The following is a 16821-nucleotide window of genomic DNA, read 5'->3' as shown; positions in this document are numbered from 1 at the left end:
CGGGAGAGTGGCCTCCTGCGTTGACCAACGACCCTGGACGGTCAGATGGCGAAACACCGCGCCCCAGCCGAGAAGGCTGGCGTCCGTCGTCACCACTTGCCAATGTACCGGAAGGATGGACTGGCCCTGGGAAATGAGAGGTGATGTTAACCACCAATTGAGGGACAGCTTGACCTGAAAGGAGAGTCGAATTGGGCGATCCAGGGAGGAGACAGATCTGTTCCACTGCGACAGAATGGCCTGCTGAAGCGGTCTTGAATGAAATTGGGCGAAGGAAATCGCTTCCGACGTTGCCACAATTCTCCCTAGAACCCTCATGGCTGATTGGAGAGAAATGAGCCGTGGGCCCTGAAGCAAGCGAATCTCCAGCTGAAGAGTTACTCTCTTCTCCTTGGGAAGGAAAACTCTTGCCTGACAGGTGTCGAAAAGTAAGCCTAGGAACACAAGGCGTTGGGTTGGGACCAGGCAGGACTTTTTCCTGCTGATGATCCACCCGAATCGAGAAAGGGTGTCGCGAACGATGTTCAGGCTTTCTTGAGCCTGGGGAAAGGACGGAGCTTTGATGAGAATGTCGAGGTACGGAAAGAGTACGAGCCCCCTGATCCTCAAGATGGCCATCAACGCTGCCATGATTTATGTAAAAACCCTGCGAGTGGTGGCGAGACCGAAAGGTAGGGCGACAAACTGGAAATGCTCCTGCTGAATTGTGAAGCGCAGGAATCTCTGATGTCCCGGGAAAATGGGGACATGTAGATAGGCGTCCTGAATGTCTATGAAGCACAGAAATTCCTGTGCCTCCATGGAGGCAATTTCTGAACGAAGGGACTCTATCCTGAAATGTCGCAGACAGACACTTTTGTTCAGTAATTTTAGATCCAGAATGGGCTGAACCGTACCACCTTTTTTCGGCACTACAAACAGGTTGGAGCAGAAACCTGTGAAGCGTTCTCCTTCTGGTATGGGAACAATCACCCCCAAACTGAGGAGAGAGGCGATGGCTGTAAAGAAACCTGGAACCAAGGCGGGGTCCTTCGGGGGACGGGATTCGAAGAAACAAATTCTATCTTGTATCCTGAGGATATAACTTCCCTGACCCAGGCGTCTTCCACCGAGGTGAGCCAAACATCCCTGAAGGCAAGAAGGCGGCCGCCCAGCCTGAGGGATTCTGATGATAGTCATGCAGAGGACGATCTTACAGGTCTGGATCTGGTGGATCTACCTTGGGAGGAATGCGAGCGCCAGGAAGGAGTGGGCCTAAAGGAAACTCTCTTCCTATCTTGGCACACTTGTTGTCTCTGCTGTTGGGAAGGCGCGTCTGATGTTGTGAAGCGACGAAAAGGCCGAAAGGCCCGAAACTTACGTTTCGGAGGAGGCCGACGAGGTTTGGACTGGGGAAGAAGGGAGCTTGTGCCCCCAGTGGCGTCCTTAATAATCTGGTCCAGCCTGTCGCCGAAGAGACGCCATCCTTGAAAAGGTAGGCTGGTGAGAGACTTTTTGGATGACAAGTCCGCCTGCCATGCCTTGAGCCAAACCGTGCGCCGAATTGCCACCACGTTGCTAGATGCCTGGGCTGCGCAAGACCCGGCATCTAGGAAGGCCGAGACCAAATATTCGCCTGCGTGAGAAATCTGGTTGGCGAGATCCGCCAGCTGCTCTGGCTGAGCTCCGGCCAGTATGTCCTGACAGAGATCCTTAGCCCATTTGGCAATGGCCCTTGAAACCCAAGTAGAAGCAAAAGAGGGGCTTAGAGAAGCTGCCGCCGCTTCGAAAGCCGATTTCGCAAGGGATTCTATGATCCTGTCATTAGGATTTCCCAAGGATGCTCCACCAGAAATCGGAAGGACCGTGTTGTGAGATAGCCTGGAAACCGGCGGATCCATGGAAGGAGAAGTTGACCAGTCTGCGGTGAGGTCCGGAGGGAAAGGATATAACACGCCATGGCGTTTTCCTCTTTGAAAACGCCTGGTTGGATTTTCTCTTTCCCTGGTAAGGAGTTTCTGGAATTCTGAATGAGGAGCAAAGACCTGCGGGTTCCGTGGACGAATCCTTGATATTGAAAGTCTGGTTGATCGCTCCAATGAGACTCTGGACCAGATCTCTCATGTCAGCGATTTGGTCTGAGTCCAGCTCCAAAGCATCCTCAGAGGAAGCATCCGAAAAAGCCTTGCCTGGCTCAGGAGAGGATGATCGGGAAGAGGGCCGCTGGATCGGACTATGGGGCGAGACGGAACGGGAAGAGGAACCGGACCGATGCTCCTGTCTGGATCTTTTGCGACTATTATTGGCAGGCTCAGACGGAGCATCTTGTGACCTGCTAAGTCCTGCGGGAGCCTGCAGGGGCAACTTATTGAGTACCGACACCAGGGACTGAGACACCCTGGTGAGGTCCGCCACAGATTGTGACAGAGATGAATCCCACCCAGGGATAGGAGCCTCACTCTCACTTGGGACAACCGGGGGCTCCTGGGCGGTGGGTTCAATGGGGTTGCTGCAGTCCTGACAGAGGGGAGAGGACTGACCTGATGGAAATTTGCGATTACAAGAAGAACAAGCAAAGTGACTGACCACCGCAGAGGAAGAGGAGGTGGCAGGAGGGCGAGAGCGAAGAGGTTTAGAATTAGACATGGTGAGCTAACCACTAACACTGCCAGACGGTTAGGGGACACAGAGCCGAGGAGGGTGTCAGTCTGCAGAGCAGAGCTACTCACGGCAGCTTGCTGGGTCTGCGAGTCCTGCAGGCAGGGCAAAACGGCGACTGGCTCACAGGCTGAGGTAAAATGGCGGCGGCCTGAGGAAAAACGCTCCTTCCTTGAGCAGTGGGCGGTCATTAGCTCACTGTGGGTGTGGGAAGAGGGGGCGGAGCAAACCGCCCTTCCAGGGGTACCAAGATGGCGGTGCCACAGAGCCATAGGAGGATTAGGCGTGGGCGGGGCCAAGCGCAGACTCCCGTCATCTGAATGGAGCGGTGGGCGGCGCAGGACGGGCGGGAAAAACCCGTCCGAAAAAAGGGGCGTGGCCGCACATCAGGACAAGGCACTAATAGAAGCCTGGATTAGAGCCGGCGGCTGCCGGAGGAGAGCGGGTCGGCGCGGAGGCCTGACATGAGACGCAAAACCGCGGCGGTAAGCCATAACCCGACTCCGAAAAAGCAGGCGCCGCACAGAAGCCCCTATGCCTGTTTCCTGCGCTCCTTTGGGGCCTACAGGGACAACTCCACCGCCTAGGGGGAACTACTAAGGACCCTGTCAGAGGAGTCAGGGAGGGAAATACTTACCCTCCGTAGTCTTGTCCTAAAGGGGTACCTGAAAAAGCAATGGGGTACCCCTATCCCGGAAGAATCCAGACGTCCATATGAATAGATCACTCGGACGTCCGTGTCTCCCTTGACAGACAGGCTCTGGTGGGCGAGTGGGGAGGAGACGGGCTAAGATTAGACCGGGTCGCCTGGACACGCATCCGTGTTAGGCTCTTGATCCTGCCATGTAGACGTATGAGGATACGGGGTGGCAGTACACGCCGTATTTATAGTCTCTTTGTGGGAGTACAGCAGTGACTATTCACTCTGTATCCCTCTGGAAAACCTGAAAAGGAACGACGCACAGTGAGGTAGATAAGGGTCTAATGAAAGACTCGTGTCCACCTCCTACTGAGACTAAGCTAAACTGAGTAATTGAACGCCAGCCGGTGGGGTGTATACTGCGAAGGAGCAGCTAACTTTTTTTATGTGCATAGTGTCAGCCTCCTAGTGGCAGCAGCATACACCCATGGTTCCTGTGTCCCCCAATGAAGCGATGGAGAAAGAGGATGCATACAATATTCATCATGAATCATACTGAGCTACTGTTCGGCAGGTTAAAATAGAAAGTTCTGTGACGAGAGAACTCAAGAACTAATAAAAATACTTCAGTTTTTGGGCTTCATATAGCATCTCAGCTGCTTCTCAGGCACAGTGTGAGTGAACACGATTTTGTCAATTTGTTCCATCTGTTCAACTTGTGCAGCTAATATAAGATGTGGGATCTGCTGCCAGCATGTGTAAAGATCACAGCCAACATCTATTCACTCTCAACTGCTCCTTTCCTCTCTGCCATTCTGTTAGAGGAGAGGGAGCACAGGGAGACACTGAGCCTCTCAGAGTACAAGTGGTGGTGGGCAGGTAATCTGAAGCACATTTCATACAGGAAGCCATAGCTCAGTACATGCTGACCACTGCACAAACATACACGACAATTCACAGCCGAGAGAGAAAGAAGAATGGGATGACGAGATAGAAGAACCCCTACAATTGCACTAGAAATGTGAAATCCAACCCTTCATTACAGGCCATTAATCCCAAACACATGTTGTCCTTCTCATGAAGAGGTGCTTAAACCTGCATTCTTGCTGAAAGCTAGTTAATTCCTTTTGTTGTTTTCACAGGAAATATCATTCAGTACAACTAATCCCACACAACTAGGTCCATTCATTCATTTACATGTGAAATGCAAGCAAACATGTTCCTATCCATGTCTGAAAAGCATAAAGCATGGTGAATGAGTGAAAATGAATAAATGTACAATGTGCAGGGGAGTAATATAGTACTGATAGTATAAACATTTAAAAAAAAGGTATAAAGCAAATACAATATACAATTAATAAGTATTGTACACAGAACAATAAAGTATTCTTGTGTAGTGATTTACTCAGAACCAAGCTACCTAACCACTTTCTAATAACCTCCACATTATTTAACAGCTGCAGAAAAAATCACAGTACTGTTTCCCAGATGGAAAGCAGGGGAACTCGTGAGATGAAAAGATATCAGATTAAAAACAAATATAAAATTACAATCAAAGGACAAAAAAAAAAGAAAAATCGGTTGGAAAAGAGATGTTATCATTTTTAAGGAATGCAATTACACTGCTACAGTTGCTTAAACAAAATTTAGTCTAATCTGTCCTCCTTTAGCTATGTGGTGTTTTCTTTAACCGATCTTTGCTTTGCAAAACTCTCCATTGTAGTGAAAGGCCTAAAACAATAAGACTAGTAAAAACTTGTGAAACCCTCGGAACAATGAGGCATGTCTCAAAGAGATTACACACAGCTAGGCCTACCCACCGGAGAATGTGACCAGAAATGCAATACCACCCAAGTCTACAAGCCACAAAACCACAACTGACACACAAAGTTCTTCCAATAAATATCCGACAAAGACTCAGAAATAGATCAGAGCACGCATCAATCCACAGTAAGTGCACATACCAGATGGTTCCATTTCCTTTTATCACTCTAAGCATTTTAGCCGAAATTAAACTAATGAAAGATTAGAGACAAAAAAATTATCTTCTCTGTTCTATCATTCCTGTTCACAGCCTAGAGACAGAAAAAACTAGTCCAATCTAAAAGCACTGAACCGATGATTTCAAGAGTCATTGTGGATGTTAGATAACTGTATTATCAATCATAGCAAACCCCAAATTTCTGCTTCACGCAGACCGATCATTCTAATATATCAAGAAGACATAAATGACATGTAGCACTGTATTCCTGTAGCCGTCCATTAGTGATGAGCAAGTGTGCTCGTTACTCGAGTTTTCCAAGCATGCTCTGGTGTCTGAGTATTTTGGGCGTGCGCGGAGATTAAGTTTGAGTCCCCGCAGCTGCATGATTTGCGGCTGCTATACAGCCTGAATATATGGCAGGGATTTCCTGTTTGTTATGGAATCCCCACATGTATTCAAGATGTCTAGCAGCCGTAAATCATGCAGCTGTGGGGACTCAAACATAATCTCCGAGCACGCCCAAAATACTCAAACATAATCTCCGAGCACGCCCAAAATACTCAGAGAACACCCGAGCATGCTCGGAAAACTTGAGTAACAAGCACACTCGCTCATCACTACCGGCCATACAATTTCCTTCAGAGATTTAAATTAGTGCTTCTCTGAGATTTTTGTACTTTTTCAAATTTGAGCATTGCATGTATGGACGGTTGGAAGAAGATCAATGACAGAATCTGGAAATCTATAGTGTTAATTATTTCAGGGGGAGTTTTAGCCTGAGCAGAAAAAAATTCTAAGCTGTCCCATTTAAATCTAAATTAATTTATTCATTGAAAATCACTTATTATACTGTTGCCAAGTTATTAATAAACTGAAGAATTCATGGTATGGAAATCACATGTATTAATAAATTTGCAGGATTTTGGTCCAGCGGCCAGGTCAGTATTCCATGGACGAAGGATGGAAGCCTTGCGAACCGCCTCCTACCTACTGGCATTCCCGACTCCTCTTTTGATTAGCTGAGCCGGCACAATATCGTGAGTGTGCAGCACCATGTTGACTAAATAATAGAAAAGCTGGTGATGTCTGCAGGTAGGAGACAGTTCGCAAGGCTCCATTGACCATGGAATACAGGAATGGCCGCTGGAACAGGGTCCTGTGAATCATTTATATCATCTCTATTAGGTATACTTAGGTAAAATATCCATAGACACTAGATGGCAGCCACTCACACAATTCATGTGCACAGTGTCATCTGAATATCATAGCTAGTTGAGCTGTCAATTATTTACAGACATTTAGATACATCTAGTGATCGAACACATATTATCTTGACCTTACCTTGCAGCCAGTCCCTGAAGTAATGGAGCCACATTTTTGGAAGCTGTTTTTCACCCTCTAGCAAAATGTACTTAACACTGGAAAAACTCTTGTGCAGGTCATAGAGCAATCGCTGTGCGCGGGGATAGTCTGCCTTCTGTGTCACCACATACATGTTGTAGAAAGAGAAGTACTTAAATTGGGTAGCAATGAAGTCATACTCCTGGGTTTCCCGAGGCACAATATCAGTGAGATCCAATCCATCTCGGACACGTGTGGTGCCATATAGACTAATGCCAAGCAGGGCCAAGAAAACCAATATCACCACAATCTGTGTATAAAAAAAAATGCAAAACATAAAATTATAGAAAACGTAAGCAATGTGACACAGATAAAGCCTATGCTAGAGTTTATGACATACAGTAGACATGTCTACATTCATATATTCAATAGGTTAAAAAACATAGTACATCTGTATTATTTTATTGCATACAATGTTTTTCATTGCACAAGCTGAAGTTTTATTCTCAGCATACTGTATATATTGCTACAAACTATTTAATTTGTATTTTGGGAAGGTGGCAGCAGTGATTTACCTTTGTTGTTGGCTTCAAGAGAAAAGGGGCATAGTGCTTCTCAGCAAATGATGCCAATGTCCACTTGCTACAGGAAGGTTCAACACAGTTAAAACCAGGCTCAAGAAGGTCCCGTGTGGAGTTTGTGTTCTCTGGGGCCAGACTGCTAGCATCATGGGATGTCGACACTGATGGTTGCACAGAGATTTCAGATAGAGGCTCCGCTGTGGTGTAATACGACTGGGTTCGGGGGTCATACTCTGTCCGCAATTGGACGGTTGATTGCATAGTGATTTGTGTTTCCCGAGCAAAGCTGTGGCTACTGTATGGCGGTGGTGGACTGTAGCTTGTATTCTCATTGTTACCCAAGTATACCTGGGGCTCAATTTGAATCACTCTACTAACACATGGGCTGTAAGGAAAAAGAGAATGGCAGTTAAATACATCTGAGGCTTCCCATTAAAAAAATCACTTCTAATTTTGTAGTCCTTGAAGGGGTTGTCTCATCAAGACAGTCCTTGTCCGAATTACCTATCAGGGCATATGACTATCATACAAAGGGGTCACTTGTTTAGTACTTCCTTTCATCGGCTAGAATGAAGAGACCTTAACAAAGAGGAGCTCTGGCTTCTAGGCATTATAATGTCACCGTTTATACGCATGGGCAGAAGCACTTCTATAATTCCCTTGCTGCAAGGACAAGTAGTTTTTGATAGTGTACCCATAGCCCTCAACTAATCACCTAAATTCTTAGTATCAAATTTAGTGGCTTAATAGAAAGTGAAAGGGAATAAATTATACATTTTAAACAGCAACGCCATTTTCAGATCTTTAGAAAGGTACCATGAGAAAATAAGCGCAGGTGCAAGTGACACACGTTACAACTGACTTGTAAAAAGAAATTGTGTATGGTAGAACCCACATGCAAAATTAAGGTATATCACTTTTCTATTTAATTTTTTTTTTACAGATGAATTTATAATGATTCCTAAAAACACCAAACATATTATCCTAGTGTAAAAGTTTTCCGAAATATACTTAAATAACGTTTACCTGCTGAAGCAGCAAAATATATCAAGCCTGCGATCTCTTCTGCGATACAGGTCCATGCTTAAAATGGCAGGAAATATCAGAAGAACCATGGCGAAGTTGAACACCACCACGACAGCAGCCTGAGGTATAAAAATAAATAAATAAATAAATAAATCGCAAATAATGTACGGTATATGTACAGTACACAAAGGAAAATACAAAAAAAAGTCAAATAGTACCTACTATATCTATTCAAGAAACACTCTGCCTCTCCCTGCATGTCTCTGAAACCTGCACATCATGTTTTAGTCCTAATCCCAAGGTATGGAATAAAGAACATTTTCACATTCATTCGAACTGGTGAGTGCTGCATCTTTTTTTCTTAATTATTTATATATATATATACAAATATACATATATACACATATATCATCAAAAAGTTAATTAACGGTATTTCAGTTCTTCAATATGAAAAGTGAAACTCATATATGGAATCATTATAAAAAGAGTGATCTATTTCAAGTTTTTATTTCTGTTAATGTTGATGATTATGGCTTACAGCCAATGGAAACCCAAAAGTCATTATCTCAGTAAATTAGAATACTTTATAACACCAACTTGAAAATGATTTTAAAATCTGAAATGTTGGCCTACTGAAATGTATGTTCATTAAATGCACTCAATACTTGGTCGGCGCTCCTTTTGCATCAATTACCGCATCAATGCTGCGTAGCATGGAGGCGATCAGTCTGTGGCACTTCTGAGGTGTTATGGAAGCCCAGGTTGCTTTGATAGCAGCCTTCAGTTCATCTGCATTGTTGGGTCTGGTGTCTCTCATCTTCCTCTTGATAACTCCCCATAGATTCTCTATGGGGTTAAGGTCAGGTGAGTTTGCTGGCCAATGAAGCCCAGTGATACTGTTGTTTTTAAACCAGGTATTAATACTTTTGGCAGTGTGGACAGGTGCCAAGTCCTGCTGGAGAATGAAATTTCCATCTCCAAAAAGCTTGTGGGCAGAGGGAAGCATGAAGGGCTCAAAAATTTCCTGGTCGATGCCTGCGCCGACGTTGGTCTTGATAAAACACAGTAGACCTACACAGCAGATGACATGGCTCCCCACACCATCACTGATTGTGGAAACTTCACAAGACACCTCAAGCAGCTTGGATTGTGTGCCTCTTCACTCTTCCTCCAGACTCTGGGACCTTAATTTCCAAATGAAACGCAAAATTTACTTTCCTTCTAGAGTGTGTCAATGGCTGACTTCTGGATATCTGTCAAGTCATCAGTCTTCCCCAGGATTGTGGAGCCTACTGAAACAGACTAAGGGACCTTTTTAAATGCTTAGGAAGCCTTTGCAGGTGTTTTTGTTAATCATTATAAGTTACTGAGATAATGACTTGGGTTTTCATTGGCTGTAAGCCATAGTCATCAACATTAACAGAAATAAACACTTGAAATAGATCACTCTGCTTGTAATGGCTCTATAAAATATATGAGCTCCACTTTTTGCACTGAAGAACTGAAATAGAATATCATCAGAAAGTTAATTCAGTGAGAAGCACTTGCGCATACCGTAAATACCAGTCACATACTGAACTTATACCAATGAAGAATGCTAATAATAACTAATAATAAAGATTAGTATAACAACTTGTCAAATTGACAGTGTAATTACTTTGGCTTATAAGCAGTGATTATGCATCCAGTACATAATGAATTATGCTTATGACCCTTTGCATTGCAGATACACCTACAGTATCAGCTAAAGTAGCAGAGTTTATTTTCATCTGTATCTCTAGTTCGTCTATGGTTACTAAGACACAGAATGAGTAAACCATATGTCGACGGCAGCTAGTGATCAGTAGTGATCTGCTAGACTACACAAGCCTTTCCTATGTGGTCACATTTAAAGCCCTTGTACGGTTTCACTGTTCCAGTGTTTAAAAATCTGGAGCTTTCTGCCTGTAACTGATGCCAGAGAAGAATGGGAGGTCTGTGCTAGAACTACCCAGGGAAAAGCTAGTATGCCTTCTCAGATGGGGCCCTGCCCAAGGTATGTATGTTTTCTTTGCCATTCCTGGCAGACCACACAGGGAGAGTGGGTGTACTGCATAGCTTGAAGTGATGAGCAGATGAGGACGCCTGTCAGCTCAAGCTCCACGTTACAGCTGCTCCTTAGTAACTCCCTTCTTTATCCAGCTATTGTGTAAAGCCTCTTTTTGTCCAGTATATGACTCCAGCATTACCTATTATCTATTGAAGAAGAGGTTAGGAAAGGTGACAGGCAGGACTAAAAGAGAGGCTAATGGAAGAAACTGCAGTTTTTTTTCTCTAGGAATGAATGTAAATGCCACGCATTGCTGAATCAGACAGAAGCATGCATAAAATATCACATGGCTTTTATTTCATCTCTGCAAGCACACATGTGGGCTTATCAGAAGGCAATGCAACACATATATCGCACCTATATACAAAATATTGCACATATCCATTGAAACCTATTTTAGCGGCTAAAGCTACAAATTCTGATTTTGCATCATGAGCACATCTTTTGTGTCTCGGAATATTACTGATATTGGGTGCTGGTATGTAAAGTTTTAGTTTGGTTCAGTACGGGTGTTGTTACTGTTATACAGACACTAAATGATGACTCCTTGGCTACCCCTGACAACGCTACGTACTGCTCCTTTAAACTGCATTGCTGCTCCTGTGTACTGACCCCATGGCTATCACTGACTACACTATCTGCCGTTGCTGCCCCAAGTGGTTGCCATACCACTACTCTAACCCAGGTCAGTCCATAACATACAGTGAGCACAATTTATCAATGTACTTGATCAATAACATGAAGACCAGTGATTACTAGGACACTAAACATGCAATTATGCTGCAGCGCAGGTGTCACGGGTGGCACCTGCGTGCAGAAGGGTTTTTTTTTCTTCAGTATGCACGAGCATATCATTAACTCAAAACTGAAAATAAAGATTAAACAATAACCACAAGATGGATTTTATCAACCAAGGTATCATTTTAATCAGTATAACGGCGCCGACCTGACACTGTGTGTAGGTTACTGTGCACAATCCTGCTGACAGGTTCCCTTTAAATGAAGGAACAGAACAATGGAAACAAGAACATGGTGTATGTGATCAAATGAAAGTGGTTGTCTGGTCCAAAACTATAAGTCTTCAGTCACTCTTTGAAACCGCAGACTCATAAATCCCCCCAGTGCATGCACAGTGCACTGTGGGGATTTGCCGGTTTATGAGCTCTGAGCGGGGATCGGGAGGGTATGTATGCGTTATACCTACTCCTGATCAGTGGGCGTGGCCTTGCTTCCATATACTTGTATGGAGAGAAGCCGCGTCCTCTAGTCGACCACGCCCACCAGACGTCCGCATCACTAGTCAGGGCGCGGCCTCACTCTATACAAGTGTATGGAGCGAGGCTGCACCCATTGGACAGGCTTTGCCCGGGTGTTTGCATAACGGATACATGCCCTTTGGTCCCGACTCAGAAACCAATGAATCCTCGCAGCGCACAGTGCACCCACTGGGGGGTATTCAAGGTCTGCAGTCACACAGAGTGACTGCAGACTTATCGACTTGGACCGGACATCCCCTTTACCTTTACACAAGAGTTGCCACAGAAATTTTTTTTGTGAAAAAAATCTTACTTGAAGAGAAAAAGCCCTGAGTGCAGGAATGGGTATTAGGGCAGCCATGAAGAAGGCAGTCACATTGCTGATAGAGGTTAGGGCAACACTTGCTCCGGTTCTTTTTAAACATTCCCCAGTTCTGTCCTAAAAGTAAAAATTAAAAATATATTTATTCAACACATTAACAAAATGTTTTTGCCACCACAATAGGTAGCAAAACGGTTTAATATTTGCATGATTGTTAGGACACATTGTTAGCAAATGCCACTCGTAGCTTTGACTCCCTGGAAAGGATTGAGCACGTCGGCCCTAAATCGGCATTGAATAACGTAATGTTAAACTTTCTGTTTTAGGCACAGCATATGCCTCCTGGAAAAAATACCTCTTTAACAAAGACACTTTTTCATTTTCAAGTTTTGTAATTACCTCAAATGGAATCCTATTATTTTGGCCAGTTTCACTAAACGCATGTGCCAACAGAAAGACATCGTCTACACCAACCCCGAGAGCAAGAAAAGGAAGAACCTATGGGGAACAATGCAGGCAGTGAATACTTGACACACAAATACAATCTTTGGCAGTCATACTGTATATGCACCCTAAGTAACATGTCCGTTCATCTCAGAAGCTTGCTATAGAAGAATGATGTCTTTCCTACACAGACATTTTTTGCATTCAGGAATACTTGGCTCTTCCATAGTCTAAAGTGCCATTAAAGTATAGTCTCACCTTCAGTGAACCTAAGCTAATAAATGAGGGAATTCCATAAATAGCAGTTCCCTAATATACATCTATTATTGGAGAAGTAGAGGCATTCTGATCATAAAGCGGGGAAGCTGCAGGCAATACAAATTCCTCACTGCCTACCTATCAGCAGTCATGGGCAACCTATGCTGCTTGTTCCTCTTGGTGGGAGACATTCTTCTGAAGGATTTTCAGGGTACAAATTGGGAATCTGTACTCCCCACAACCATACAAGTATCTTATCATTAAGAAAGCTTCTGCGAGCTCCATAATAAGTATATTTGAATTATATGCATATATGTAATGATGTAAATAATGGTTACTACCAGTTAAAATCCAGGCAAAAATTACAACATATAAAACTATTGTTTTGCATATCTGTCAACTCTCCTGACATGTTAATTTTAGTAAATAAATACCTATATCCCTATAATATACCAATTCTAACGCATATTTTCTAAGAACTCAGCAGTAAGCCACTCCTCTTTATTCCTTCACTAGAAAGACCTTTGGTCCCTTTAAAAACAGGGTGGCACATGTTAAGGAGCTGAAAAACCCTTGATCCAATTTTAATGTGGATACCCTCAAATGAAAGCTGAAAATCTGAACTTCAACTGCATCTGAATTGTTTTGTTTAAAATTCATTGAGGTAATGTCTAGAACCAAAATTAGAAAAATGTCTCTGTCCAAATATATATGGACTTAACTGTATGAGTGTGAGTGTGGTTGTGAGTGTGTGAATGTGAGTGTGACTGAGAGTGTGTGTGAGTGTGAAAGCGAGTGTATGAGTGAGTGTGAATGTGTGTGTGTGACTGAGTGAGAGCGTGTGAATGTGAGTGTGAGCATGTGAGTGTGTGAGAGCGTGTGAATGTGAGTGTGTGTGTGTGAGTGTGTGGTGCATACGGTGTATACAGTGTGTATGGTACGACGGTGTTCCGCTGGTGTTACCGCGCAATAGGTTGGTACCAGCAGCAGTTTCCACATTGAGACACCCATCACTTGGGTGTCCCAATATGGTGGTCTGTGAACTTCCTCTGCTTGGAATTCTGGGATAATGTGACATCTGGACAGAACAGGGAATGAAAACATTACAAGGCAATTATATAAATAGATGATATAATCTGGATGTTACCAGTTGGGGGTGTGTCCCTACACGGATGAAACAGGATTAAGGCTTTGTAGCTAAAACGCATAGGTTTGTTCTCATAATGCAGGCACCGCCATTTTTTAGTGCAGAAAGTCTTAGCTACTCACCGGTTAACGGTATTTTTCAGAGTCCATGACAGTACCACCTGAGAGAGAGGGGATCCGCCCTTCAGGAACAGGAAACCTACAGATACAAAAAGGGCGGCACCTCTCCCACGCATCAGTTGGATTACAGAGCACAAGAGGACCTCCAAGGTTAATGGCATGATTTATGTACAATACTATCACTACTTAATTATTTATCACCAGTGGGTATATACAAGAGGAAGACGTGCACACCCAAATTAAACTAAAGGGAGGGAATATACGGGTGCTGTCATGGACTCCGAAAAATACCGTTAACCGGTGAGTAACTAAGACTTTATTCGGTCGTCCATGACAGCACCACCTGAGAGAGAGGGGATCCGCCCTTCAGGAACAGGAAACCTACAGATACAAAAAGGGCGGCACCTCTCCCACGCATCAGTTGGATTACAGAGCACAAGAGGACCTCCAAGGTTAATGGCATGATTTATGTACAATACTATCACTACTTAATTATTTATCACCAGTGGGTATATACAAGAGGAAGACGTGCACACCCAAATTAAACTAAAGGGAGGGAATATACGGGTGCTGTCATGGACTCCGAAAAATACCGTTAACCGGTGAGTAACTAAGACTTTATTCGGTCGTCCATGACAGCACCACCTGAGAGAATTACAGAGAGTAATAACTACTTTAGGGAGGGACTACAGCCTGCAGCACCGTTATACCAAAAGAGATGTCTGTGGAAGCACCCAAGTCTAGCCTATAATGACTATAAAAGGTGCTCAGAGAGGACCAAGTAGCCGCCTTACATATCTGGTCAATGGAGACTTCTGATCTCTCGGCCCATGAGGACGCTATGGCTCTGGTGGAATGCGCCCTCAGCTTCCCAGGTGCCGGTCTGCCTTTTGAGGTGTATGCTATTGAAATCGCTTCTCTAATCCACCTGGCTAGTGTATTTTTTGACACTCTAAGCCCTTTCCTAGGGCCTTGATGGGAGACAAACAGGGCATTATCTTTCTTCCAGGGATCGGTAACTGCAAGATATTCTATGAGACATCTCTTAACATCTAGGGTATGTAGTTTCTCCTCCTTTTCGTTAGTTGGATTAGGGAGGAAGGATAGAAGGACTATTTCCTGTGTCCTGTGAAAGCTAGAAACTACCTTAGGTAAGTACGCTGGATCAGGTCTGAGTATTACCCTATCGTCCTTGAACTGTATATAAGGAGGACGCCTAGATAATGCCTGGATGTCGCTTACTCTACGAGCTGAGGTTAGAGCTACCAGGAAGGCTATTTTGAGGGACAGGTTTTTTATGGAAGCTGATGAGATGGGTTCAAATGGAGCTTCTGTCATAGCCGTGAGGACTAGGTTCAAGTCCCACGGCATGAACCTATCCTTCACTATTGGCCTGGATCTACCTGCTGCCTTAATGAATCTACTGACCCAGTAATTACCCGCGATGTTGCAGCTAAAGAGGGCCCCCAATGCTGATACTTGTACTTTAAGGGTACTAGTGGAAAGCCCCATGTCCAGGCCTTTCTGTAGAAACTCTAAGATTTGATTTATAGGCACTGAACCCCCAGCCATTATCCCAGAGTTCTGAAGGAATTTCTTCCAAATTCTGACATAAATTTTGGTAGTAATGGTTTTTTTACTTTTAAGTAGGGTACTAATCAGGTCTGGGGAGAAGCCTTTATCTTTTAGCAGTGTCCGTTCAAACTCCACGCCGTCAGATGTAGGCCAGCCACCTGAGGATGGAAGACTGGGCCCTGGGATAGGAGATCCGGGATATCCGGAAGAACCCAAGGATCGGACACCGACATGGTCCTGAGGCATGAGAACCATGCCCTCCTGGGCCAAAATGGAGAGATAACTATAACCCTTGCTCTGTCTCTCCTGATTTTCCTCATCACCAGGGGTAGTAGCGATAGGGGAGGGAAGGCGTAGGCTAGCCTGAAGTCCCACTTTATCAGAAAGGCATCTACCGCCAGGGGGTTCTCTCTGGGATTTAGGGAGCAGAACTGTCTTAATTTTCTGTTTTCCATGGTGGCGAAGAGATCTACCTCGGGTTGTCCCCACTTTTGTACAATCAGGTCGAAGATGGAGTTTTTTAGGGACCATTCTCCTTGCTTTAGCAGATTGCGGCTTAAGAAGTCTGCCGTGATGTTTTCTTTCCCTTTTATATGTAGAGCTGTTAAAAATAGAAAATGCTGCTCTGCTAGCCGGAACAACCGTTCTGCCACATTCATCAGGGGTTTGGAACGAGTCCCGCCTTGGTGGTTGATATAAGCCACGGTGACCTGATTGTCGGAGAACACTCGCACATGATGGCCCTGTAGATACACAAGTAGCTTCTTAGCTGCCTGCTCTACTGCTGTCAACTCTTTCAGGTTAGATGACATTTCTATCTGATGATGCTCCCTTAGGCCCTGGACCAGGATCTCACCCATATGAGCCCCCCAACCGGAAGGGCTAGCATCCGTGGTGACTATGCGGGATATGTGATATTCCCAGGGAAACCCTCTGGATAAATTATCCTTGTCTAGCCACCACTCTAGGGACTCCCTTGTGTTTCGGGACAAGGTTAGCTGGCCCTCTAAGTAACCCCCAAGGATTCTTTGATGCACTAAAACCTCGCCCTGTAGTGTTCTTGCATGAAACTGGGCCCACTGGACCGCCGGGATACAGGATGAAAGAGAACCCAGAAGGGACATGGCTTTCCTGAGGGACATGGTAGGGTTATTGGAAGCGTTCAGAACCTGATAATGTAGGCGAACAAGCTTCTCCGGAGGCAGCCGGCATTCCTGTTTCTCAGAATCCAGGATCAGGCCCAAGAATTGTTGGACTCTCATCTGCTGTAACCGAGATTTTTTGATGTTAAGCAGCCATCCTAACCGCTCTAGGGCAGACATTGCCCTTGGTAGCTGTTCCAAACAATGTTTCGCCGTTTTCCCTACAATCAGGAAGTCATCTAAGTAGGGGACTACTAGAA

The 16821-nt window shown here is 44.6% G+C and overlaps 1 protein-coding gene across 3 annotated transcripts in view; it reads right to left on the bottom strand.

Moving 5' to 3' along the window:
* Positions 1-16821, bottom strand: part of PTCH1 (patched 1) — a 213867-nt gene that overhangs the window by 87850 nt on the left and 109196 nt on the right. For all 3 annotated transcript variants that reach the window (XM_073545959.1, XM_073545958.1, XM_073545960.1), the window contains exons 11-15: positions 12276-12374; positions 11868-11993; positions 8210-8328; positions 7178-7568; positions 6603-6912 (exon numbers count right to left, since the gene is read on the bottom strand). In XM_073545959.1, the coding sequence (XP_073402060.1) occupies positions 6603-6912; positions 7178-7568; positions 8210-8328; positions 11868-11993; positions 12276-12374 (1045 nt within the window). The remainder of the gene's footprint in view (positions 1-6602; positions 6913-7177; positions 7569-8209; positions 8329-11867; positions 11994-12275; positions 12375-16821) is intronic.

This window comes from Dendrobates tinctorius, unplaced genomic scaffold (assembly GCF_039654945.1).
Source record: "Dendrobates tinctorius isolate UK_male_01 unplaced genomic scaffold, ASM3965494v1 ptg000144l, whole genome shotgun sequence".
NCBI classification, from domain to species: domain Eukaryota; kingdom Metazoa; phylum Chordata; class Amphibia; order Anura; family Dendrobatidae; genus Dendrobates; species Dendrobates tinctorius.
This window is presented reverse-complemented; position numbering and strand designations above follow the sequence as displayed.